Source organism: Chionomys nivalis, chromosome 18, assembly GCF_950005125.1.
Source record: "Chionomys nivalis chromosome 18, mChiNiv1.1, whole genome shotgun sequence".
Classification (NCBI taxonomy): domain Eukaryota; kingdom Metazoa; phylum Chordata; class Mammalia; order Rodentia; family Cricetidae; genus Chionomys; species Chionomys nivalis.
Genome location: NC_080103.1, coordinates 22,659,951 through 22,686,708, shown reverse-complemented (window position 1 = coordinate 22,686,708; position 26,758 = coordinate 22,659,951). Strand labels below are relative to the sequence as shown.

The window sequence follows — 26,758 nt, the reverse complement described above, 5'->3', positions numbered from 1 at the left end:
TGTCTATGCTTGTGAGCCACCATATGGGTTCTGGGATTTGAACCTGGGTCCTCTACAAGAGTAACAAGCACTCTAAACCACTGAGCCATCTCTCGAGTTCATTGTTACTTGAGGCAAGAAGATTGAGTAGGATGGTTCTTACTGCATTTTATGAAGTACCTTACTACCCTGAGTACCGTTGGATAGCGATACTATAATGAGAGATAAAGATAATTATCACTTCCATTCGTTAGCCAAGGGAGCTACGCATTGGCCAGGTGAAGGTCATATAGCTTGAATGGCGTAGTTGGACTTAGGTCTCAGTCTTTCCAACTCCTCCCCCAGGTCCCTCAAACCCTCAACTGACCCTTTCTGCTGTCTAGACTCTTTAAGTAGCCCTGCTTGGCCTCGGAGATGATCTGTAGTTGATGTCCCGCAGACCTCCCCAGTCAGTGATGGCCGACACAGAGAACAAAGAGGTGGCCAGGATCACATTTGTCTTCGAGACCGTCTGCTCTGTGAACTGTGAGCTCTACTTCATGGTGGTATGTTTCTTTTCTCAGTAGCTGGGGGCTTCTGCCGGAGGGTGGGCCCAGCTTGCCCTAGCGGTAAGGCGATGGGATGGACGACTATTATGCTGATTCCACAGAGCACGAGCCCAGAGTGACTACCAGGGGCTCCGTAGTACCTAGAACAGGTCTGACCAGTGTGACAGCCCACAGGCTAGTGCCTGCTTCCTGGAGCCATGCCGCCTTCCTCACTTGTCTATCCTGGGCTCAGGGCATGAACTCTAGGACCAACACTCCAGTGGAGACGTGGAAAGGCCCCAAAGGCAAGCAGTCCTACACCTACATTATCGAGGAGAATGCTACCGTGAGCTTCACATGGGCCTTCCAGAGGACCACTCTGCACAAAACTGTGAGTCCCTCTCCATCCCAGGGGCAGACTGTGTGCACAGGAGGAATCCTGGCGTGAGCTCATGCATGCTTCTGAGTTCGTAATCATGCACGCTTCTGAGAAGGCTTGGCGTAGCCCTCTGAGGGCTTGTAGCCTTTTCTACATGGTTTCCAGGGAAGATAGCATTGCATACCTTCAATTGTCTGTCCCTCCTTGCAGTACCCAGCATGGGCAATCTGTGGCTATTTTTAAGAAACACCACTCTGCTTTTCTTTCATTTTTGAGACAGGGTCTTGGTACATAACCCAGGCTGACCTGGAACTTTCGATCTTCCAGTTTTACCCTTCCCAGAGCTAGGTTACCAAACCTGGCTTCTCGGGGCAGTGGTGGTGCACACCTTTAATCCCAACACTTGGGAGGCAGAAGCAGGCAGATATCTGTGAGTTCGAGGCCAGCCTGATCTACAAGAGCTAGTTTCAGGACAGCAAGGGCTACATAGGGAAACCTTGTCTCCAAAAAGCCAAAAAGAAAAGAAAAAGAAAAAAAAAAGTCATTGTCTTTTTAAAGCTAAACCCACTGTTTCTAATGTTACTAATTTTAATTAGCATACAGAGGATCACCACTAAATAAAGTGAGAAAGATGCTTCCCAGGTTCTTCCTAGGTATCATGGGATAAGCCTTAAGAACTGGGGACGTGTCTCACTTAGTAAAAGCTCTTGCCATATGAGCCTGAAGAACCCATGTTTGATCTCAAGCACCCATGTAAAAACCAGGACATGAGACAGTTCAATGAGAGACCCTGTCTCAAAAAGTAAGGTGGGGAGTGGTAAAAGATTGTCTGGTGTCAGCCCGGCAGTGGTGGCTGTGCCTTTAATCCCAGCACTTGGGAGGCAGAGGCACAAGGATCTCTATATCTCTATGAGTTCGAGGCCAAACTGATCTATAGAGTGAGTTCTGGGACAGTTAGAGCTGTTGCACAGAGAAACTCTGTCTCAAACCACACCCCCCCCAAAAAAAAAAAAGAAAAGAAAAAGAAACACCAAGGAAGGAAGGAAGGAAGGAAGGAAGGAAGGAAGGAAGGAATGAAGGAAGGTGGTCTTGTGTCTACTTCTGGCTTCCACATGCATATTCACACATGTGAACACACATGCACATATATGATGTACACACAAATAAATAAAGTAAAAATAAAATCGACTTTCTGCACTTTGAATAGCTGCTGCTGGCTCAGGCCTCTCCTTCCTTTGACCTTGTTTTCTCATCTCCAGGGCAGAAAGTACACTAATGATGTTGCCAAGATCTACTCCATCAATGTCACCAACGTCATAGGTGGTGTGGCTTCCTACTGCCGTCCCTGCGCCCTAGAAGCCTCTGATGTGGGCTCCTCCTGCACCTCTTGTCCTGCTGGCCATTACATTGACCGAGATTCTGGAACCTGCCACCTCTGCCCCCCTAACACCATCCTGAAAGCCCACCAGCCTTACGGCGCACAAGCCTGTGTGCCCTGTGGCTCCGGGACAAAGAGCAACAAGGTGCCAGCAGTCGCCACACATGGTGACCTTTGCCCTCTGCTTGGATGGGCGCTGGGTTCTGGATGGGTTTCTCTGGAGGGTTGGGGCTGATACCTACATGCTATCCCTAGTAACACCCACCCCATCCCATGCTCAGGTTGTTGTGGAGGACACCAACAAGGTGTGGCCGTGGGTGGTGAGTTCTTAGCAGGAGGTCTTGTCTTCCCTCTGTAGTAGACAAGTCTCATCTTCAGCTGGTGGAGAGCTTGCTAGTGACCTTGGGGTCTAGAGGGCTATTTGGCCTCTGTGCAGACACCTGAAGGGAAGAAATAGTGGGGACGGGGTCGGTGGCTCTAATTCAGCCTAGTCCAATCCAGCCTGTGCACACAGGAATCTGCCCCCTCTCTCTTGGGAAGGTGAGTCAACCTTTGACAGGACATATACGTTGGCATCGCTGGCCTCCACCCAGGGCTTGCTCTGCTCTGCTAGATCTCTGCAAAGATCTAGCGCTGCAAAACAGTGCCGATCCCCCAAAGCTTCACATCCACAATATACGTGTACGAGCCAGGCGTGGTGGTGCATACCTGTAATCCCAGCACTTGCGGGGTAGAGGAAAGCAAGTCAAGAGCTCAAGATTACTCTTATCTACACAGCAACCTTGAGGCCAGCATAGAACTCGTGAGACCGAGATCCTGTCTCAAAAAACCAAAACCCCAAGGACAGTACCCGTGATTAAAGGCTCTGGGATACACATTAGCACTCATAACCAGTTTGTATTTTACTGATCACCCCATGAGATTTTATTCATTCTTTAAATTTGTTTATTTATTTATGAGATCAGGTCCTGTGTATTCTAGATTGACTTCAAACACGGTGTAGTCCCGAGGGTGACCTCAGATTCCAGAACCTTCTGCTTTGATTATCTGCAAAGTGTTTACGATTGTCATACAGACCCCTGACGACCTTTTAGGAGTGCCTGGGACATTCTCCATAGCCTTCTTACCCAGAGCTCCCCCTGCTGCTGTGGGAGGGAATGGCAGTGTGTTGGGCTGCCTTTAATAGTCCCTAATGCACAAGAAAGAGGAAGCAAAGCCCCTCCCACAGTTCAGTTTCCTACAGAGAACCCCAGAAAGAGGAGGCAAAGCTCAGTGTGTTTTAAATGGCCATGTATGTTCTGCACATGGAAGCCTCTTTCTTGCCGCTCTGGAAGCCTTATTTCCATTAGGGCCCCCATTGTCTTCTGCTTGAAGGAGAGGCTTGGTCAAAGAGCACTTGCCCAGCCTGCACGAGGCTCTTGTTTGAATTCCTAGCACTATTAAAAACAAACTCAGACAGAAGTTCTCCAGCGAATACTGGGGTCTGGGGACCTCAGAAATCTGCAGTGGAATATTTATGCGCCACAGTAAACCACAGGTCCATTCAAAGACTTTGAGACAAGGGGACATTTCAAGGATATGAATGAAAATTGTGTCAGACATATTGGAACAGGGATCCTTGGCTACGATAATTAATACAAAAGTGGCTTCAGTCCAAGGCTGTGTGGACAGTTGCCAGGCAGATGTCCTTATCAAAATCCTTTGTGTATATATAGGGACGTCCTTGCATGAATATTAACGCTGGCGGTTCTGTCAGCATCTTTCATGATAGCCACCATGGGCGATTGTATACAAACCCCCTTTCAGCCATGTTCATCTTCTGTGTGCTGTTAACTGAATGGCAAGGTAGATCCTCTCAGGGTCTGTTTCGCTAATGTCCACTTCAGTACTTTCTTACCTTCCCCCTCTTTCGTTCCGCTCAGTCTGGAGCAGCTTGGGGAGATCTGTTATACCTCGCTGCAGCCCTGACGCCTCAGACTGCCTGCTGACCCGACCCTTCTCCCCTCAGATCCACTCCCTCTGCTACAATGACTGCACCTTCTCCTTCACCCAAAACAATCCCACCAGGACGTTCAACTACAACTTCTCAGCTCTGGCCAGCACCATCTCTCTTGCAGGAGCGCCGAGCTTCACTTCGAAAGGGCTGAAGTATTTCCATCATTTCACCCTGAGTCTCTGTGGGAACCAGGTAGGCTGTGTGAGCTAGCGGCGTGAGAACCAGAAAGGGGGTTGGAGGCCGGAGGTGAGCACAGGAGAAAACAAAACAAAACAAAAAACCACAGAATCCCTGAGGCAGCAGGGGGGGGATGAGAGAAGTAACAGTGGCAACTCTCCTGAGGATTGCTTTTTTTTCTTTTTTGGTTTTTTCGAGACAGGGTTTCTCTGTGGCTTTAGAGCCTGTCCTGAAACTAGCTCTTGTAGACCAGGCTGGTCTCGAACTCACAGAGATCCGCCTGCCTCTGCATCCCAAGTGCTGGGATTAAAGCCACCACCTCCCAGCTCTGAGGATTGCTCTTATTCCTAAAATTGAATGTGCAATAAATACTTAGGGAAATAAAAAATGTTTTAAAAGTAAGATCTTTGTTTACTGTTCCCTGAACTTCCCTCAGAGATATTAAAAATTTTCAGATTTTGGAAGCATTTCCCGTTTTAAAGTTCTAGACTGGGAACGCTTGAGTGGGGAATATAAAACCATCATACAACCGGAAAGCTTTACAAGAGAAACACTTCCAGCCTCCAGTTATTTCTGATACCCGATACTCATCCTCTTTACACAAGAATAAGCGGAGGGCTGGGACTCGGTTGGTAAGGCACTGGCCACGCAAACAGAGGACCCGAGTTCAGACTCCCAGCACCCAGGTCAAAGCCAGTTAAGGCATATTGTGCCCACAATCCCGGTGTTGGGAGGCAGACAGGCAAATGCCTGGAGCTTTCTAGCCAGCGAACTGGTGAACTCCAGGTTCAGCGGGACACCAAGGAAATAAGATGGCATGTGACTGAGGAAGACACCCAACTTTGGCCTCGGAAGCTTGCAGATCCACACAGATACACACTCACGGACACAGAGCCCTATCCACCTCCCCACATCGGACTAGGCAGAGTCAAGAACAGTGGCACACATTTGTGGTCCCACATACTCAAGAGGCTGAGGCAGGAGGATCGTTTGAGCCCAGGAAGTGAAAGTCAGCCTGGGTAACATAAAGAGATCTTGAGACCCCCTTGGTCCATATGGTGGAAGGAGAGAAGCTGTAAGATATCTGCTCTCCCTATGCATGTACACGGGTTCACACTTCCACTTCTGTCCGTGTGCACACACACAAAATAAATGAACAAATGTAATTAAAAAACAAAGTAAGGCAGAAGAGAAGCCTTAAAGAAGCAGTCTTTGGTAGCAATGCGTTGTTTTCTGGAAGCTGGATAGAATAAGCCGCCCTTAGTTTCTCTACGTGTATCATTTTTGACAAAGGCAGTGAAAATAACATGAAGGTCTTTATGAGGGGAGAATTCACCACCAGCCACTTTACGCTCCTACAGCCTAAAGGCAGAACTGTAAAGAGGGATCCCACCACTAACACCCTTGACTGATGACCCAGGAGCTGTAATTAACAGTGGGAAGGAACTAGCAAACCCCGTTTCCATTGCCCTGGAACACCGAGCTCTAGAGCACAGAGTCCGCATCTCCGTGCTGAGGAGGCCTCTGCGTGTAAACAGTGGATTTCTACAGAAGCTGTGCCAGGGTGTAAAAGAATCCAGGAAAGAGTAGCGATGGGGGTCACTTGCTTTAGAAGTAAAGGCCTCCGGAGTAGGAGATGCGGTTATTGGGAAGAGAGAGCACGAAAGCAAAAGTGGCTGGTCTGCGTGCGTGCGTGCGTGCATGCGTGCATGAGTTAGGAGAGGTGATGTGGGGAATCCTTTTATTCCTGCTTCAGCCTCCCAGGGGAAAGGTAAACATCTGTGTGGCTAGCCATGTAAAGTTATTAAGGACTGGAGGAGCCAGGCATGGTGGGACTTAAGCAGAAAGTTGGGGGGATCTGGATCTGGAGTTCAAAGCCAGGCTATGTTTAAAAAAAAAAAAAAGGGAAGAAAGGAAGGAAAGAGGGAGGAAGAGAGGGAGGGAGGGAGGGAAGGAAGGAAGGCAACAGTTTCCTTCTCTCAATACATGTTTCGTTTTGCTTTATTTTGCTCTTTCACAGAACAGAAGGGAGAGGCTGAAAACATAGCTGAGCGGTTGAACAGTCTGACCTTGGGTTCATTTTCCCAGAACCTCCCTCACCGCTAAAAGGTTATCATTTAAGACACAGCCTTAACCATTTTGAGGCCTTTAGTGTCTAGCAATCCCACCTTTTGGGGAGCCTGAGACAGGTGATCATTAGTTCTAGGTCAGACTGGGTTATTTAGCAAAAGTTCATTAAAAAAAAAAAAAAGTCAGGGGATTAGATGTCCTGTCTCAAGGTTCTAGGGTCCGTTTGAGTCCCTGGCAGTCTCTGTCTAGACAGTGCTTCCAAGACAAACAGCTGAACCAAGGGAGACAGGAAGGGGGCATCAGTCATCTCAGGTGGTCCAGTAAACGTCACTGGCTTCAGGAATCGTTACATAACTCAGCTTCTGTGCAGAGTATGGATCCAGATACAGAAGGACCCTTAACCAGCTGGTTAGCACTCCAAAGCAGCTGCTGCCACCACAGTCTAGGTGACCTAAGGAAGCAGGCTGGAGACTTCGGGACTAGGGTCCAGAAACTGGAACACTGACCTTATCTTTACCGTCCCCAGCCCCTCCTCTGCCTTCGGTCTTCTTGTTAGCGCCATTCTACTGTAACACCTGATGGGAAAGCTTAACTCTTAGGTGTTTTTTTTAAAAAGTCCCTTTTGGTACTTGTCTATGACCGTATGCTTTTCCCCACATTTCCCTACTAGGGGAAAAAAATGGCTGTGTGCACAGACAATGTCACTGATATCCGGATCCCTGATGGTGAGGCTGGTTTCTCCAAGTCCATCACAGCCTATGTCTGCCAGGTGGTCATCATCCCCTCAGAGGTGACAGGCTACAAGGCCGGGGTGTCTTCACAGCCGGTCAGTCTTGCTGACCGACTTGTTGGTGAGTAACCTCCAGATTTGGTTAACCGTGTGTGTGTGTGTGGTTGTGTATGTGTCTCTCTCTGAGTCTGTGTTTGTGTGCCCATGTGTCTGTGTCTCTCTGTGTGTGTCTTATTTGTCTCTGTGTGTGTGTGTCTGTTTTGTGTGTCCATATGTCTTTGTGTGTGTGTGTCTCTGTGTCTGTGTGTATGTGTATGTCTCTGTGTGTCTCTCTGTGTGTTTATGTATATATGTGTGTCTCTTTATCACTCACTGTCTGTGTTTGTATGTGTGTGTGTCTGTGAGAGTGTGTGTGTCTTTTTGTGTATGTGTGTTCGTTTATGTCTCTGTGCATGTTTGTGTGTATGTTTGTTTCTGTGTCTCCCTGTGTGTATGTGTATGTTTGTTTGTATGTCTCGATGTGTATATGTGTGTTTGCTTGTGTGCCTCTGTCTGTGTATATGTGTGTTTGTATGTGTGTTTGTTTCTGTGTCTTCCTGTGTGTGTATGTTTGTTTGTGTGTCTCTGTGTGTTTGTGTGTGTGTTAGAGAATGTGAGACTGAAATGCACACAGCCCTTTGTTTTCAACTCCACTCCACGTGCCCCTGGCCGCTCTGCTCAGCCTTGGGTTCACTTTTGTGTGAGCTACTCGGTGATATGATGAAATGCAGGTCGGTGGTTGACAGCCCTTGAGAGCACTGAAGTAGCTGCCAGTTAATGCTAGAGAGAGAGCTAATTGGGAGCTCTGATTTGACAGGAGTGTCGACAGACATGACTTTGGAAGGAATCGTCTCCCCAGCTGAACTCTTCCACCCAGAGACCTCAGGGCTCCCGGACGTAGTCTTCTTTTTCAGGTGAGGATGAGAGACCAGGGTGAGGCCAGTGAAACCTTGGACTCTCCCACAAATCTGCACCCCTCCCTCTCTATCCACCTCCTACTTGTCAAGTCTGAGCAGGTCTGAGGGCTAGGGCTCCTAGTCATCAGAGTAAATGCTGGCTGTAACTTGACCTGGGCCTTTCGCATTTTACTGGGGTTATTAGGCACTGGGGCGGGGAGAAATATGGAGGATCTCCACAGACATCTCTTCCTGAAGGAGGTCCATGCATTGCCCGCTTGACTAGATCTCCCTGGTCCCCACTCCCTCCATGTAAAGACCAAAGTTTGGCCTTCCCTATTTGTCGAGCTAGCACCTGAGGTCTTACTTGGCCAGTGAAGGATCACCCCATGTTGACTCCATATAATGGCTCCCCAATTACAGTGGCACAATTCCTTCCTTCATGCTTTTGGCTTTCACCGTAGATCCAACGATGTGACCCAGTCCTGCAGTTCCGGAAGATCAACTACTATCCGCCTCAGGTGCAACCCCATGAAAGCTGCTCCGGGCACCCTGCGGCTCCCCAGGTAATCCCCGGGCAGGGAGGCAACACTAGCCACAGCCTTGGACTCATTCCATCCCAAGGCCCGAAGATTATTTAAAAGGGGGAAAAATCATTGTAGAGACATTCATGGGCCCTTGGGAACAGTCATGGCCCCTAGATCTCTTAACTCAAAATAAAAAATAATCCCAGCACTTGGGAGGCAGAGGCAGGTGGATCTCTGAGTTGGACACCAGCTTGGTCTGCGTGTCAAATTTCAGGCCACTAGGGTGACGCGGTGAGACCTTGTCTCAAAGCAGGGGAGGGGACAGGATATTTTGATCTGCGGATGATGTGGAAGCAGAGAAGAGCTTCCTTACCATCGGATGATCTGCAAGGAGAAAGAAAGGTTCCTTACCAATGTGAATATCACACTCAGCAAAGTACAGAGCTAATCCAGAAACCAGGCCTGTGAGTGCATGCCTGTAATTGCAGAACTTGGAAGGGAGGGACAGAAGGACCAAGACATTTTTGCATATTACTGGGGCCATTATGCACTGGGGCTGGGAGAAATACGAAGGATCTCCATAGACTTCCCTTCGCTAAAGGAGGCCCTTTTTTATTATTTTATTTTATTTATTTATTTTGTCTAGGCCAGTGCATTGGCCTCACCCCAGATAGATCTCCCTTGCCCTCACTCTCTCTACATGAAGACCACAGTCTGTGCCCCAGTTGAGGTTGCTCTCAACTACCTAGTGAATTCAAGGCAACCTGGGTCACAGGAGATGCCACCTTCAAAAACAAAACAGAACAGCATCCCTCAGCCCCCCAACAGACAAACCAGGGGCTGAGGAAATAGCTCCGTAGGGAAAGTGCTCAGTGCATAAGCATGAAGACCTAAGTGCGCTCCCTAGCCCCTAACATGCTAGGTAAGATGCTAGGCATGGTGTCACACTTGGGCTCGCAGTACTGGAGAGCTGGAGACAGGTGGATCTCCGGAGATCACTGGCCAGCCAACCTCCCCACATCCGCATGCCCCACGTCCCAGTTAAAGACCTTATCCCCCAAAACAAAGTGGACATCTCCTGAGGAACAACACCCAAGGTTGACCTCTGACCTTCACAGGTCATACATGAATATGCACAGCACACGTCTATGCCTGAACTCCATCTCAACTACAGTCCCTCCACCAGGGAGCTGTAGAAAAGTGGTCATTGTAAAATGTCCACGGGGAGGACAGGAATCCTTTAGGGGTTGGGAGTGTGCTAGACGCAGACATCTTAAAGTGAGCTCTCATTTGACGTCAGCAGAAACAGGTGGGGAAACTGGAGACCAAACTCACAAGCTGGTCATGGTAGCTATCCGTACATTTCCAGCATGTGGGAGGCCAAGACATGGCACTGCTGTGTGCTTAAGACCTGTTTGAACTCAAAAGTGAGACCCTGTCTCAGAAAGAAGAGAGGGAGGGAGGAAAGAGGGAGGGAAAGAGGGAACACCTGAGCCACGGACAGGTTGAGGGAAGGATTTTGGGGAGAGAGGAGATGAATTAGGCAAGAAGTGAAACAGGCATCCAACCAGACCTTCCACCAACCCATCACGCGGCAACGTCATCCCCTTTCTGTTTCGCTAGCATGTGCTCCGATGGGACCTGCGACGGCTGTAACTTCCACTTCCTATGGGAGAGTGTGGCTGCTTGTCCACTCTGCTCAGCCTCCGACTATCACACTTTTGTGAGCAGTTGTGTGGCTGGGATTCAGGTAGGTCACCCTCTGCTTGGGGACATCCTGGAGAGGAGAGATGACGAGTTCTGAGGTCCCCATTTTTTCTCACCAACAGAAGACGACTTACATGTGGCGGGAACCAAAGATGTGTTCCGGGGGCATCTCCCTGCCTGAGCAGAGAGTCACCATCTGCAAGACAATAGATTTCTGGCTAAAAGTGGGCATCTCTGCTGGCACCTGCACCGCCATCCTGCTCATCGTCCTGACCTGCTACTTTTGGAAGAAGAATCAAAAGTACATGGTGGGGGGTTGGAGTCTGGGGGAAGCCAGGGTTGGACCCTTGAGCAGAAAAAGCATCTGAGGATGTTAGTGAGAATTTTCTTTGGAGTTGGTAATTGACCCTGTGATTGGCCAGAGGCTTTTAAAGACTCTCATCCATTGTAGGCCTTCATTCTCGAGCAGGGATGGCTATGAAAAACCAAGCCAGCAGGTCTTTAATGCCTGTATTTAGGAGGGAGAGACAAGTAAACCTCTGTGAGTTTGAAGCCAGCCTGGTTTGCATAATGAGGCTCTGTCTCAAAAAGAAAGAAAGAGAGAGAGGGAAGGAGGGAGGGAGGGAGGGAGGGAGGGAGGGAGGGAAGGAAGGAAGGAAGGAAGGAAGGAAGGAAGGAAGGAAGGAAGGAAGGAAGGAAGGAGTAAAGGAATATCCTTGGGCTGAGGTTGTAGATCAATGACAGTGCTTGCCTAGCATGCAAGAGACCAGGATTTAAAAATCCAACAAAAAAAGGACAATGTTTTTAATTTGTTGTTTTTATTAGCAATGCAAAGACAAGGTATAGGGTTACATGCTGGTAATCCCAACACTTGGGAGGTAGAAGCAAGAGGTCAGAGCTTAGGGTCATCCTCCAGTTACATTTACATATGAGTTCCAGGCCAGCCTGGGCTATAAGAAACCCTGTCTCATAAAAACCAAAAAGAAGGCATGACTTTATAATTTCAATATTTCTGTTTTGAGAAACAACTGACCTTAAAGAAAAAAAAAACCAAGCCGGGCGATGGTGGTGCACGCCTTTAATCCCAGCACTTGGGAGGCAGAGGCAGGGGGATCTCTGTGAGTTCAAGCCCAGCCTGGTCTACAGAGCAAATTCCAGGACAGGTTCCTGTAGTGGGAGCTGTGGGCTGCGTTCCTGCTGCCCCAGCTCCTGGGCCGCCTGGCTAGCTTATGCCCCAAAATAACAGCACACAAACTGTATTCTTTTAAACACTGCTTGGCCCATTAGCTCTAGCCCTTACTGGCTAATTCTCATATCCCGATCAACCCATCTCTAATAATCTGTGTAGCACCAGTCTTACCGGGAAAGATTCAGCATGTCTGACCTGGCGGCTTACTTCATCGCGTCTGCCTCTGAGAGGAGCTGCCCTGCATCTGCCCGGGAGAGGGGAGCATGGCGTCTGAGCTCACTTCCTCTTCCTCCCAGCATTCTGTTCTGTTTACTCCACCCACCTATGTTCTAACCTATGAGGGCCAAGCAGTTTCTTTATTATTTAATCAATGGCCTTCCTCCATCAGGTTCCAAATGCTACACAGAGAAACCTTGTCTCTAAAAACTAAAAAAGAAAAAGAAAGAAAAAGAAAAAGCCGAGATTCCTTCTGTTCATCTATCCTTCATACCCTTTTGCAAGACTTCTGTTTCCTTACCTATGACGGGAGGGGGGCTATCATTTTATAGCCCAATCATTCCCTTCATGACAGGGGAGGGGGCTATCTGTTTGTTACCCAATCGTCCCCCTCACTCCTACATTCCCGTATCTTGCCTCTTCCTCTTCCTTGTTTCACAGACTGGAATACAAATACTCCAAACTGGTCATGAATGCTACCCTCAAAGACTGCGACCTGCCAGCAGCCGACAGTTGTGCCATCATGGAAGGAGAGGACGTGGAAGACGATCTCATCTTTACCAGCAAGAAGACACTCTTTGGGAAGATCAAATCCTTTACCTCTAAGGTAGAGAGGGACTGGAAGTGAACTGAGGGTCGGCTAGAGGGGTGGAGATGACACTGGAACACTGAGTGGCCCTGCTCCATTTAAGATCCGTGCTCTGGTCCCAGCTCCCAGCACTGTCCTAGCCTCTCCAAGAAACACCACCTTCTTCCTTCTGTCTTCATGTCAATACTCTCTTCCCTGGGACCAAGGCTTCACCCCGCTCCTTCCTTCTGTGTATTCTAGTAGATAGATTGTTAGGACCTTTTAGCTTCCAGAAAGAGTATTGAACAGTCCCTGTGTGATCATTTTAAACACACACACACACACACCCAGAGAGCGGGGGAGAGAGAGAGGAGAGAGAGAGAAGTTATTTGTTTTTTTGAGTGAAGGGGAGGCCGTCTCCAGGTTCAATCAATTTCCGATAGAAACAAGGCTCTCAGAGCCTTTATCCAGTGGAGGGTGCTATCCCCACAGTGTGTGGGCCCCGTCCCGAGGGGCTGAGTCATAGCCAAGTCTAAACTGCGCCCGCCCGGTATGTAATTCTGAACTGGGTTGGCTGGCTGGCTCTGTGTGGGTGGGTTTGGTGAGTGTGAAGCTCATAAACGCAACATAGACACCACCGTCTCTGGGCGTAGGGCCAGCAGAGGGCACCCAAACAATTCCTCCGGGGCTGAACACACACCTGACTGCTGCACAAGGGAGGCTTTCAAACAGGTGTGGGTGGGGCAGGCGGGATAAGAGGACGGGAGGGGGCGGGAAGGGTGTTGAAGAAGGGGTGGCAGTAGGTGTCCAATGCCTGCGTCTAATCCTTTGTGCCGACTGGTCAGGGTGATTCCCGCGGCCCACTTTGCTCTTGATGATTTTCCCTTCCAACCAGTGCGAGCATAGGCATTCTGGAGACAGACCCCTTGGGTCCGTCTGGGATGCAACGATGCAAACCAGGAGCCAGGATTTTCTTCTTCTCTGAGCCTGTAGGCAGCGGGAGGAGCAGAAGACAACTCATGCTTGTTCCTATGTTCCCACAAAGCCCCAGAGAGCAGGAAGTCCGGAGGGTTCCTTCTGTCACCTGTTTTCCGTTTCTCTTCTTTGTCCCCTAATTTGCCCCTGTGCAGCAGCCAGCTCCTGTCACCCGTCTCTCTTTCAGAGGACTCCTGATGGATTTGACTCGGTGCCGCTGAAGACATCTTCAGGAGGCCCAGACATGGACCTGTGAGAGGCGCAGGCCCTGCCTCGCCTGCCTCTCACCTGGGCGCATCACCCTGCAGGCCTGTGGCAACGTAGGTGCCAGCATCCTGGACTCCCCACTGCTGGGAATCTCCTCATTGTGGCCTTATCAGAAGTTTGGATTTCAGACCCTTGTTTTTTATAGCATACCCAAACCTTTCTCTCTGCTTGCCTCAAACTGACCAAATATACCCACACTTTGTGTATGGTTTCCTTGCTCGCATCTTGTCTCCTGAAACAGCCCACTCACTGGAGTTACACTCATCCGCCCATAATTCTTACAGCTCTCGAGTGAAAAGAGTTCTCTTTGAAGGATAGAATTGACCTGTGGCCTCCTGTTTGAGGGCAGGAACAGCTGAGAGTTCTCTCGGTCAGATAAAGGCCTTCGACTCGCGGTCTCTTTAGGAGAGAGGCTGTGGGTGAGGGGAGGCTGACGGATGGTCTTCACAGTGGCCTGGGTTCATTCTGAGTAATGAGCTTGAACAGGGAGTCGCGGACAGTCTGAGGGCAAGGTGAGTTGAAGCCTGTGTCACGAGAGACCGGAAAAAACACAAAGAAAGGCAAGAAAGAAGGGGTTTTGCTTGTTCTATTTTATAACCTGAAACCTCATTTCCTTCTCTTAAACGATAAATATTTTCACTAATGACAGAGGAGATTGTTTATCAAGAACTTGCCCAAAGCCCTTGTAGACCTGTTCCCACAACTGATGTTTTAGAATGTTCTTTCCACGTCCTTAGGGCATGAGAAAGAACCAGGTAAGTCCAGCTTTATCTTCTGTTGGCTCCACTGGGAAACGCCCATCTGTGGGCGCCTCAGTCCTCAAGGCCTAGGGCATCACGGGAAGGAACATCTTATTTGGAAAGAACATGGGAGACCAGTGTTTTAATGGGGTAGCACTAGGGACTCGGGCACACAATGGCATGGATCAGCTATGGCCATGATGTCTGCTAGGTTACAGAGTTACTAACCTCTAGATTGACCAGAAAGGGGCTGCATGTAAGGCAGATGCGGTCCAATCATCAGGAAGGAAGAGCAGGGATGCTTTACAAGGTCTGCACCTGGCCAAGGCACTTGTCACCCCCAAGCCTCTGTCCTGTTCTCATTTCATTTGTGTGCTAAAAATCTAAAAGACTCCTGGCTTCCACTTCCGGTAACACTCCTTTGAAAGGTGAGTAGACTAGTTACCGACTCACAGGTAGGGTGGTTTCCTCTCCCCTTTCCTCCCTTTTACTCCAGCTATAACCGATGAAGTATCTAGAACTTCCAGCTAATTTTTTCCTCCTAGTCCTGAGAATTCTACCTCTTTCATCCCATGCCAGAATGACCGTCTCTTGGTTGAGTCCCAGTTGCCCCATGGTCTGCACCTGTGCCCCTTTCCCCAGTGACAGGCAGTTGGCACAGGACAGGGCAGCATTTCCAAGTGGTTTGTCGGCCGCTTGCTCATGCGGTTATCCGTGGCTGCCCTGGCGATGGTTTCGAAGGGTCAGAAAGAAATGAAGCTATGCCGTGGCTTCTGACCGTCAAAGGCATCCACGGTGACCAGGTGCAAGTAGAAACTTTCCTTTGACCCCCCCCCCCCCAAGCTGTCCCTCATTGTGTGATCTCAGGACGTTGACCATGCTGGGATAGTCCTGCGTGGATATGTACCCACAGGCCATGAGCTCACAGCCAGTCTCCTGAAGCCCCTTGGGCTTCTGCTCCTTGTGGAATGGCTGCTTCCAGTGATGGAGATCACAGGAGATAGTTAGACTGCTCTTCAAGATGTAGGAAAAGGTTCATCTCTGTGGGTGTCTGGAATTGAGTGGGGCCCCCACCCAAGCATCCTCAGACCACACTGATTTGATGAGCACTGAAGGAAGGGGTCACCTGTTGTTTATCTAGCAGCTAGCAGCCTCAGACAATTTCAGCATCTCTATTAACATAATGTACATACTGTGCAAGTCACCCTTCCAAGGCCCCCAATTCAGTGACTTTGGGTATATCGATTTTAGTTTTCTTTGCTGCAGATGAAACCCAGGGCTTCTCACGTGTCAGGCAAAGTAGTCTACTAGTGAGCCACATCAGTGACAATGAACACAGTTTAGAACACATCAGCCCTCGAGCCAGGGCTGGGGTCATTTGCACAAGCTTTAGGGGCAGAGCATTAGCTCAGGAAACAGTGTTTAAATTCCTTATGGATATCTCGAGTCCTAAAATACACAATTCCATCCTATCGTTATCCTTGTATTTGGCTGGGAATGCAAACAAAGATTATGGTATATCAAAGGACCAGGGGATTTCTTATGTCATCAAGACCTTTTTTTGTCTGACTCCATAGCAAAGCTAAGATTGACTATATTTATACAACAAAAGCTTTGTAAAAGATTTTTCAGTTTTGTGAAATCCTATTGGTGTCTCGTCAGGACGGGTCGGATTTCCTTTTTATTCTGTCTCCCAAGCATTTATAGTTTGTTAGGGATGGATGTTGCATGCCTTTTTTAAAAAAAAATAAAAACATATCTTTTGAGCTGTCTCTCTTGAATTATGGGTGTGGGTGGCTGGACAGGTGAGCGGGAAAAGGTGTCTTTGACGTGAAGTCAGAGAAAGGAGCACAGACTTCAGACCAATATGCAGGATGAAGGCTGGATCGTTCTTGCCACCTACTGAGGAATTAATGCCAAACGCCTCATTTTCTGTACCAAGATTGGGTGAGGGACAACGACCTCACACGTAAAAGACAGCGTGTTAGGTCCCTTCCCCAGTCAGGCTTCTCTCGCGTGACATCAGCCAGCCACACAAGGCTTCCACAAACACAGAAGAACTTAGCTTCTCCTGGTAGGAAGAGGATTATTACAAACTAGAAGTGGATAAAGTTCTAGAGATATTACAGACCTATCATTTCCTGGGGCGGCTGGGTTTTTCTGATTCTGCTCTTTCTTTCCCTCTAGTTGTGTACGCTGAGACCCCAGAACTGTACCCCCACAAGTTTAGACTGCCACAGGCATTTGAACCTGAATTTTATACGGCATGAATGTTCTACATTGGTCTTTGGCTGGGGCGGGAGGGGGAATCTTTGGCATCCAACAAGTTTTTCCTCCTCCAGCCCCTTCCACTCATCTGTCATTAGAGCCTTTTTTTCCTGGGTTTTCAAGAGAGGGTCTATCTATGTAGTCCTGGCTATCCTAGAACTCACTATAGACCAGGCCGGCCTCAAGATCCACCTGCCTCTGCCTCCCAGTGTTAGGACAAAAGGCGTGTGCTACCAAGGCCTGTCTTTAGAGTCTTTTATATCCTCTTCCTCTTCCTTCCTCCCTCCTTTTTGTTTTGGCTTTGTTCGGCTTGGTTTGTTTTTGAGACACTGTATGTAGCTCAGGCTGGCTAGAATTCATTATGTAGCCCAGGCTGGCCTCAAACTCATGGCAATAGCACATGCGTGACTGTGTGTTTTGGTTTTATGTGTATGTATAGATCTGCCATGTTATTTTTATGTCCCATAAGTTGGGCATCTTTATTTTAAATATTTATTATGTGGACAGAGTTCTAGCATGTATAACCACAATCAGAAGAGGGCACCAAATCTTGTTATAGATGGTTGTGAGCCACCACGTGATTGCTGGGAATTGAACTTAGGACCTCTGGAAGAGCACTCAGTGCTCTTAACCTCTGAGCCATCTCTCCAGCCCATGTCATGTATTTTTTGTTTGGTTTTTTTTTTGTTTTTTTGTTTTTTTTTTTTTTGGTTTTTCGAGACAGGGTTTCTCTGTGGCTTTGGAGCCTGTCCTGGAACTAGCTCTTGTAGACCAGGCTGGTCTCGAACTCACAGAGATTCACCTGCCTCTGCCTCCCAAGTGCTGGGATTAAAGGCGTGCGCCACCACCGCCCGGCTAGGTCTGTCATGTTGCTGTGTGTGCATTGAAATCTTCATTCACTTACTTTGTATGTGAATACATGTTTAGTCTGCATGCATGTTTGTGCATCACATGTATGCCTGAAACCTGCGGTGGGCAGGAAGAGGTGTCAGATCTCCTGGGACTGGAGTTTCCAACGGTTGCTAGCCAACATGTGCCCGTTGGGAATTGAACCCAGGCCCTCTGGTAGAGCAGCCAGTGCTCTTCGCTGCAAAGCCATCTCTCTGGCCTCATCCTGTATTTTGTTTTGTTTTGTTTTTTGTTACAAAATACAAAGTATATTTATTCAGCACCAATGATACATTTTAGCGTTATACAGTAAATAGAAGCAAGTTTTCAAATTTCTTGCAGGTTACTCTTTGAGATTCAGGAACACTAAACAGTGTTTCCAGAAATTCTCAGCAATTTCAAGGTTATGATTATTTTAAACATACTTCCAACACTAAATTCATACTTCACACTCTGTTATATAGATAATTAAAACTCGTGTTTAAAGGAAGAAATACTTGCCGGGCAGTGGTTGTGCATGCCTTTAATCCCAGCATTCAGGAGTCAGAGGCAGGCAGTGTAATGAGCTGTTCTGTCTAAGAGACAAGCCACGCCCCCTCCCCCCTGTCGTCTGAGGCAGGCAGCTCTTCCTTCCTGCTTGCAGGGTACCAGTAGCCTGTGCCATCCTTGCCTGGGACTGACTGCTCTTGGAACCCACTGCCAACTGCCTGCCCCCACTCGGGACCTGCAGCATATTTTTAGTAATCCATTTCAGGCTGATCTCTGTGAGTTTGAGACCAGCCTAGTCTACACAGCTAGTTCCAGGACAGCCAGGGCTACACATAGAGACCCTGTCTCGAAAAACCAAAAAAAAAAGAAAAGTAAGAAAGATCATCTTGTAGTGTTGCAAAGGAGGACACCTTGCTGCTGCTGTGTTGTGAGATAGGATCTCATATGTTCCAGGTTGGGTCTGAACTGAGCCAAGAATGACCTTAACTCCTGAGCCACCCGCTTTCCATTCGCTGAGAGGGACCATGACTAGATAATAAAGATGCTGAACTTCGCCGGGCGGTGGTGGCGCACGCCTTTAATCCCAGCACTCGGGAGGCAGAGGCAGGTAGATCTCTGTGAGTTAGAGACCAGCTTGGTCTACAAGAGCTAGTTCCAGGACAGGCTCCAAAACCACAGAGAAATCTTGTCTCGAAAAACCAAAAAAAAAAAAAAAAAAAAAAAGATGCTGAACTTCCAAGATGGCTGGCTTCTTCTTGGCCTTCCTGACCTGAGACCCCAAAGCTTGGTAGCTTAAAATCAAAGGCCTGAAGGGTCTTTTATCCTGCCAGAAGGGCCTCCATCCTGTAGATCCAGCCAACAAGTTTAAGGCCAGACCAGGAGGCATACCTGGACCTGTTTCCCTATCTTTGTTCCAACCAGGCCAGCCCCACTCCCCTCTCAGCCCCTCCCCTCACTCCACTCCCTCAAGGACAGACCAAGTTTTGGCTTCACCCTGCTTTGTAGAGGGTCTTCTGTGTGCCTTTGTAGGTAGTAAAAGTCTTTTTTGCTGTCCTGGAACTAGTGCTTGTAGACCAGGCTGGCCTCAAACTCACAAAGATCCACCTGCCTCTGCCTCCCGAGTGCTGGGATTAAAGGTGTGCACCAGTACCGCCCAGCGAAAGTCTGTCTTTACCAGGTGATTCTGTTTGCTGTCTGAGATTTCTCTGCTTGCTGTGCTTGAGATTTTTCCTGCTTTCTAATCCTTTATCTGGTAGAGAAAAGACCCTGCCCTAGGACCAGTGGGGCATGGGTTCTCAATCCGCCAGGCAACACCTGTGGATGTTAGAGGACAGTTTGTAGGGATTGGTTCTCTTTTTCCACTCTATGGGTCCCTGGGCTTGAACGCAGATCATCAGGCTTAGTGGCAGGCTGATGTGGGAGTGTCATTTGTCTATCTGTTGCTTTCATTGGTTAATTAATAAAGAAAACTGCTTGGCCTGATAGGGCAGAATTTAGGTAGGTGGAGTAGACAGAACAGAATGCTGGGAGAAAGAAGCCGAGTCAGGCAGTCGCCATGATTCTCCCACCAGAGACAGACACAGGTTAAGATCTTCCTGGTAAGCCACCATCTTGTGGTGCTACACAGATTATTAGAAATGGGTTAATTGAGATGTGAGAATTAGCCAATAAGAGGCTGGAACTAATGGGCCAAGCAGTGTTTAAAAGAATACAGTTTCTGTGTAATTATTTCGGGTAAAGCTAGCCGGGTGGCGGGACGCAGCCCACCGTTCCATACAACAGCAGGCCTTTCCCTACTAGGCCATCTTGCCCGGTTGCTTGTTTTTGTTTTGTTTTGTTTTTCTGAAGCAAGGGCCCAGTATACAGCTCCAGGTTAGTCTTGAACTCGCTGTGCGTTCCAAGCTAGCCTCACACTTAAGATTCTTCTACCCTTGCTCGCCGAGTGCTGGAATTATAGGTGCCCACCACTGTGTTTGCTTTCGCGTCCTTTTTCTGACTCCTGTGCCCTTCAAATGAGCAAAATTCTCGTGACTTCCTTGGTAGGCAGGACAAGCTGTGTGACCCACTTCTGTTTTGCCTAGGTGATGCTATTACCGAACTTGGGTCACAACTTGATCCCAACTCAGGTGCTGAGGTCTGGCCATCCTCGGTAGGACAGTTTAAAGAGCCAGATTAAAGGTGAAAAGCAGCAGAGGCAGAAGCAGGCAGGCCTCTGAGAAAGGGTTAGATCACCAGCCTGGTCTACAAAGTGAGTTCCAGGGCTACACAGGGAAACCTTATCTCAAACAAAAATGAGAAGCAGAGTCAGGTGTGGTGGTGCACACCTTTAATCCCAGCACTCTGGAGGCAGAGGCAGGCGATCTCTGTGAGTTCAAGGCCAGCCTGGTCTACATAGGAGTTCCAGGACAAAACAAAACAAAAAAGTGGGAAGCAGAAAAAGATTTACTCAATATGACCACATTGGAAAGAGGGACAAAGGGATCCAGGGAGCTCTCCAAGTCTGTCTTCAGGGTCCTGAAGTGAAATCTAAGTTTAAATAGAGGGCTGAAGGTGCACACAGCTAAGCGGCCCCAGGAAAGGTGTGCTCCTGCCCACCATGTGGGCTTCCGGCTCAGCCAGGTGCGCTGTCAAGTTCTTTGACGTCTGGGAGATCTCTTTCCAGACTTCCCCTTTCTTTCTCAGTGTGGGGTTCCTGGGCAAATTCCTGCTTTCGGGTCCTTCGTTTCACAGTGAGATTGAGGGCTACATTGTCCCAGTGCCCTTTAGAATATCTTCATTTCTGCAGCAGTACACTGTAGCTGGTGGTCCTGGCAGTTAAATATTTCAAATATACTCCTCCCTGTGGGATAAAATGAAAACTCTAAGCAGTAGAGAAGGGAACGAATTGTTATCTGTTAAGCCCAGATTAAATGCTTTGATGATGTTGCCTGTTCTCAGAAAAGCCTAGAGGCAGGCACGCACTGTTCCTCTTAGGACCTAGAAAGAAATTCCAGTAACTGTGGGCCTGGCCAGCAGGTTCCCAGCACCCTCCTCTGCTCTCGCAGGAGCAATCCATCCTCCTGCAGTACTCCTTGGTGGTATTTCCTCCCTCCTGGCCTAAGCTCCTCTCTTCTTCCTGTCACTGACAAAGAAGAGTGTCCAGAGAAGATAACTTACTCCTTTGTCTAAATTTTTTTCTTTTTATTTGTTTTTTGAGACGTGGTTTCTCTGTGTAGCCCTTATTGTCCCAGAACTCACTCTGTAGACTGGGCTGGCTTTGAACTCACAGATCTGCCTCCTGAGTGCTAGTACCAAAGGTGCATGTCACCACCGAGCTAACAGCTTTGTCTAAACCTAAAGAAGACATTTAAAGGCTGAGAATGCAGCTCAGTTGATAAAAGTGCTTGCCAGCATACTGGAAGCCCGAGGTTCAATTCCCAGTACCATAAAACTAGGTGTAGTCACCCTTGGCTGTATAATGATACTCCACCCCACACATTGAACAAAAGCTGGCTGTGGTTGTCCCAGCACCTGGGCGGCTGAGGTAAGAGGATTGATGTGAGTTGGAGGTCAACCTCTGTTACAGAGTGAAACTGTCTCAATACCTCAATTAAAAACCCAAAGTAGTCAGGCAGTGGTGGCACACACCTTTAATCCCAGCACTCGGGAGGCAGGGCAGGCAGATCTCTTGTGAGTTCGAGGCCAGCCTGGTCTACAAGATAGGCTCCAAAGCTACAGAGAAACCCTGTCTCAAACAAAAATAAAAATAAAATAATACCCAAACTGAAACAACAGCAAAGAAAACCAGCTAATGGAATGTGGTGACTTGTGACTGTAGTCTTAGCATTCAGTGATTAGTGGGTAGTGTTCCAGTAGGAGGTCCACCCCATGCCCCCTCCTCTGGGAGTTTCCTCAGTTCAGACTCCGCCCCCAAGAAAGCCCGCCAAACGATGATCCCTCCCCAGAGATGCATTTAAACTGCACCCCCCTCCCCAGAAGAAACACATGGTTTTCTGATCTTCCTTCCCTATCTCTTCTGGGGGGCTGGAAAGCCACCCAGGAGCATTGGTATTCATTAAACATTTTTTTTTCTAATTCGGCTTGATTTGGTCTGATTTGAATTATCGCATCAGCAGAGAGGCTTATGGGGATGCAGAAACTTTTCAAGTAGAGATTTGCTATGAATTCAAAGACAGCATGTTCCAGGCCGGTGTGGGCTATAGAACGAGACCCTGTTCAACTAATTTATTTTTAATTAAAAAGCTCACAGCCCCACATAAAGTGCACCTTCTTACATGGTGTAGTATGGCAGGAGTATTGGCTTGTCACCCCAATTCTGTCTGAGGGAAAGGCTGGCTCAGCTCCCCCACCCCCAGGTCTGATAGCTTTCCTTGATCCAGGGAATCTCACAATTCCTTTTGAGCCACCCAGGGGGAGCAGCCTCCTCCTTTGTTACAGGTCTCCCTGAGAGAAGGGGATGGGGAAACCCAGCACTGGAATGACTCTGGGAACAGCACAATAAAAACTAACATGGAGCCAAGTGAGCATGTGGCACTTGCCTTTAATCCCAGCTCTCGGAAAGCAGAAGCAGACGAATCTTTGTGAGTTTGAAGCCATGCTGGTCCACATAGAGAGTACCAGGACAGCCAGGATCCTGGAAAGAGACCTTGCCTCAAAAACCAAACAAAGGAACTAGCATGTGGGCTGGAAAGACGGTCTCGGTGGCTGAGAGCCTCACTCACTGCTCTACCAAAGAGCCATGCTTTGCGTCCCAGACCTCCATCAAGTGTCTCAAGAACATATATAACTCCAGCTCCAGGGGATCCAGTACCCAGTCCTGGCTACAGAGGAGCATGCGCGCGCGGCACACACACACACACACACACACACACACACACACACACCTTAAAAAATAAAACCCAAATGTCTTGGGAAACGTTCCTAACCAACCTGGGAGACAGGAGAGAGGGTGCTGGAGAGGGTTTCCCGGGAGAAGGAGAAGTATAGTTGTCACAAAGAAAGGGAAGAGAATTCCAAGTCAAAGGAGCTTGTGTGTAGAAGGCTCCAGGACAAGGAAGGAGAGCAGGCTGTGTGAAAAAGAGAGAGAGAAGGGCATTTCTGGAGTTGGTAGGCAGTGGGCGTTCTAGCGGCAGAGGGACAGGATTGGGCCTGTCTGTCAAACACGGAGGAATCCCGCTCTAAATCCAGGAAAGGAAAAGGAACACAAAGTAAAGAGAAGCTGAAGAAAGGCATCAGAGTGGCCTGGTTGAGGGTTCTTAAACCCTCGAGTCCCGGCTGAATCCAAAAGCTAGCTATTGGTGACAATAATGGCTGTAGAAATGACTGTAAGGGGTTATGGCTTCAGATTATCACTCTGGAGCTAAATTTGCTATATTATATTGTCCATTTTATTACTTGTGAGATAGAATCTTGCTATATAGGCTAGCTTAGACGCTTACTGTGTAGCCCAGGCTGACTCTAATTTACCATCCTCTTCTTAGGTCTCTCGAGAACTAGGATTATGGGAAGCTGTCCTGCCACATTTGTTTCTGGCAGAATTACTCACTGTAGCGACACTGGCTATTTCCTGCTGGCTGGAATTCTTTTGGCAGCCGTACACATCTGGCTAAATAAATCAATGAACAATGAACTATTATTTCATTGTAAATGGCATTAGTTTGGTGGAGTGGTATACAGATGCAGTCCTGTCTACTCAGGAAGCGAGAGATCTCCTTGACTTCTTTTAGCCCCTAATGGGGACAGGGACAAATTCCCATAGCAACGCAGCTTCAGATTGCTCCCTTCAGCCTGGAAACGCTGAACGTTCCGAGAAAGCACCTATTTTAGGTTATTTTCTTTTATTTGTATGAATTTCTGCTATTTGTGCTCCATGACCTTCAGCTAAGAATGCCCGATGATGTGTTCATCATATTTCCTTCTTGAACTATGTGACCTCACACCAAGGATGCTCAGGAATCTATTCCTTAAGCCAGTGGCCCTCAGCCTTCCTAATGCTGAGACCCTTAACACAGTTCCTCAGCTTGTATTGACCCCAACCATAAAATTATTTCCTTGCTACTTCAGAACTGTAACTTTGCTGCTGTTATGAATTGTAGTGTATCTGACCTGAGACCCTCCTGCCATGGAGGAGGTGATGTGGTGGGGCAATGGAGGCCAGATTACATTGAGTTTAAGGTCATCCTCAGATGCATAGTGAGTTTGACACTCTGTTCTCAAAAAAAAAAAAAAAAAGTTTGAATGGGGAGCACCAGCCACTGGGGAGCACCAGTCACTGGCCTAATTTCCATACAGTCATCTCAGGCTCTATTTTTGTCACTTTAACCTTTTTCACCTCCTGAGTGTCTTCTGGAATCTCCATAGGTTCCAGGAATTATAGAAATGATTGATTAGCATTTTTTTTGTTGTTTTGTTTTTTTTTGTTTGTTTGTTTTTTTGTTTTGTTTTGTTTTTTGAGACAGAGTTTCTCTGTGGAGCCTTTTCTGGAACTAGCTCTTGTAGACCAGGCTGGCCTTGGCCTCGAACTCACAGAGATCTGCCTGCCCTTGCCTTCTGAGTGCTGGGATTAAAGGGTTGTGTAGATCTGCTGGTTTCTGCCTCTGATGACACATGCTACCAAGCCTGACTGGGTTTTGATTTTTTTACACATGCTGGCCCTGAACTCATGATTCTGCTTCTCCACCTCCCAAGAGATGGAATCATGGACATGCTCCACCTCACCTAACCAAGGGAGGTAGTTTCAAACGAGGTCTTTTTAAGAGTAACTGTGAGCTGGGCGGTGGTGGTGCATGCTGGTGGTGTACACCCTTAATCCCAGTTGCAGCTTCTGGAGGCACTCCAGCTTGAGGAGCTGTGGGGTGAACCTGGTGATGAGACGCCTCCTCGCCTCTGGGGAGATAAAGTTATCTTCATGGATGCTGGCGAGGGACAGCTTGTACAGGTTCCTCACGTGGCCCAGGTAAGGAGCCAAGTTAAGCAAGAAAGCTGGATTGCAGGAGAAATGAAGGCCCAGTGTTTCTGCATACTCCAGGCTCACCTTTTCTGAGACCCTCTTGTTATAATGGGATGGTGACTAAATCTGGTGCCATCCCCCCACTGCACGAGGTAGGAGGACCTCTAACTAAGGGGTCTATCCCGGACAACCAAGCCCACTGCCACCTTTAAGAGCTGCTTCGCTCCTGCCTTAGAATGGCCTGTAGCTGCTCGAGTCTCGCTTGAGGTCTGTGGTAACTGGTCATCCATGGATGCAGGCCACACACCCAAATAGTTCTTCTGACCCGCAGGCCATAAATCCAGCACTTTCAGTTTGTACTCCCTGGAGTGAGCCTTCTGGATAAGCAGTTTATCAATCTCTTCTAGGACAGCTTGTACTTGGATCCAAGTAGATTGTTCTCCTCCTCAAAGCTCCGAGAGGGAGTTGGGGGAAGGTTCAGGAAGACACTATAGCCCTCAGGACCTCGGCGTGATTATCACCATAGGCTTGCTTAGACAGTTGTGGTTATGAGTACTACGGGTAGGCTCTTTATAACAGTGTTGGCCAAGGCCTCATCTCTCAGCAGGCTCTGCCCAGCCAGGACCTGGAGTGTGAGTAGGGTCTTACTGCTCATCTTGGTGGCTCTTCAGGGAGAAAGATCCCAGAGAAGCATTAGATGTGACAGAGAGCTTTCTATCCCAGTCAGCTAGGTATGACAATGAACTTCTGGACCGAAACCAGCACTCTTAACCACTGGGCTATCTCTCCATCCCAAAGAGAGAAGTTATAATTTAATGATAAAACTAATGGTAAAAAAATGCCTAGAGGAATTCTTTAAAAGATTTATTATATGATTGTTCTATCTGCATGTATGCCTGCACACCAGAATAGGCCACCAGATCTCATTACAGATGGTTGTGAGCCACCATGTGGTTGTTGGGAATTGAATTCAGGACCTCTGGAAGAGCATCCAGTGCTCTTAACCTCTGAGCCATCTTTCCAGCCCCCTAGAAGAATTTTTTAAAGATTCTCTTTTTCTTTCTTTCTTCTTTCTTTCTTTCTTTCTTTCTTTCTTTCTTTCTTTCTTTCTTTCTTTCTTTCCCTCCCTCCCTCCCTCCCTCCCTCCCTCCCTCCCTCCCTCCCTCCCTCTCTCTCTCTTGAGAGGCCAGAATTTCAAAGTAATAACTGGAATTACATTGGCAGCTTCCATGAAGGATTGGAGCAAAGGTATTCCCTCCACCCCCACCCCACAGAACCCCCTGTCACTGCTTTAATACTTTATACAGATCTTGCCCTCACAGGCTTTCAGTGATCTCAACATTTTGAGGAGGGCCTTCACATGTTTTCTGCTAAGACTGTAGCTGTACTTAACATTTATCCCCATTATAATTTTTTCACTTGATTTTCATTTTCTAGCATTCTGGTTGCGTTTTAGAAATGGGATGGGACACAGAAGGTTAGAGTAGGTTTTTTGGGGGCTGTTGGTTTTTATCTTTTTAGTATATATTAACTATGTCAATGTTTGCTACTATACAAAAGTGGTAGGTTTGGGGTTTGATTGTGTGTCTTTGTTTTTTAGACAGATTTTTTGCCCCAGAGACAGGGTTTGTTTTTGAAATAGCCCTGACAGTCCTGGAACTCACTCTGTAGACTGGACTGGCCTTGAACTCACAGAGATCCTCCTGCCTCTGCCTCCCAAGTGCTGGGATTAAAGCCACCACTGCCCAGTTAAGACAGGTTCTTATTATATAATTCTGGCTGGCTTGGAACTTAGTATGTAGAC

General features: G+C 48.0%; 1 protein-coding gene and 1 pseudogene across 5 annotated transcripts in view; one reads left to right on the top strand and one right to left on the bottom strand.

Moving 5' to 3' along the window:
• Window positions 1–16,088, top strand: part of Elapor1 (endosome-lysosome associated apoptosis and autophagy regulator 1) — an 81,896-nt gene extending 65,808 nt beyond the window's left edge. For all 5 annotated transcript variants that reach the window (XM_057793160.1, XM_057793159.1, XM_057793162.1 and 2 more), the window contains 11 exons: window positions 419–524; window positions 760–897; window positions 2,145–2,408; window positions 4,272–4,451; window positions 7,177–7,357; window positions 8,093–8,189; window positions 8,636–8,737; window positions 10,322–10,448; window positions 10,528–10,706; window positions 12,252–12,417; window positions 13,541–16,088. In XM_057793160.1, the coding sequence (XP_057649143.1) occupies window positions 419–524; window positions 760–897; window positions 2,145–2,408; window positions 4,272–4,451; window positions 7,177–7,357; window positions 8,093–8,189; window positions 8,636–8,737; window positions 10,322–10,448; window positions 10,528–10,706; window positions 12,252–12,417; window positions 13,541–13,609 (1,609 nt within the window). In that variant the 3' untranslated portion in view covers window positions 13,610–16,088. The remainder of the gene's footprint in view (window positions 1–418; window positions 525–759; window positions 898–2,144; window positions 2,409–4,271; window positions 4,452–7,176; window positions 7,358–8,092; window positions 8,190–8,635; window positions 8,738–10,321; window positions 10,449–10,527; window positions 10,707–12,251; window positions 12,418–13,540) is intronic.
• Window positions 14,065–25,609, bottom strand: LOC130889340 (preferentially expressed antigen in melanoma-like protein 1; annotated as a pseudogene).
• Window positions 25,610–26,758: the final 1,149 nt, after the last annotated feature.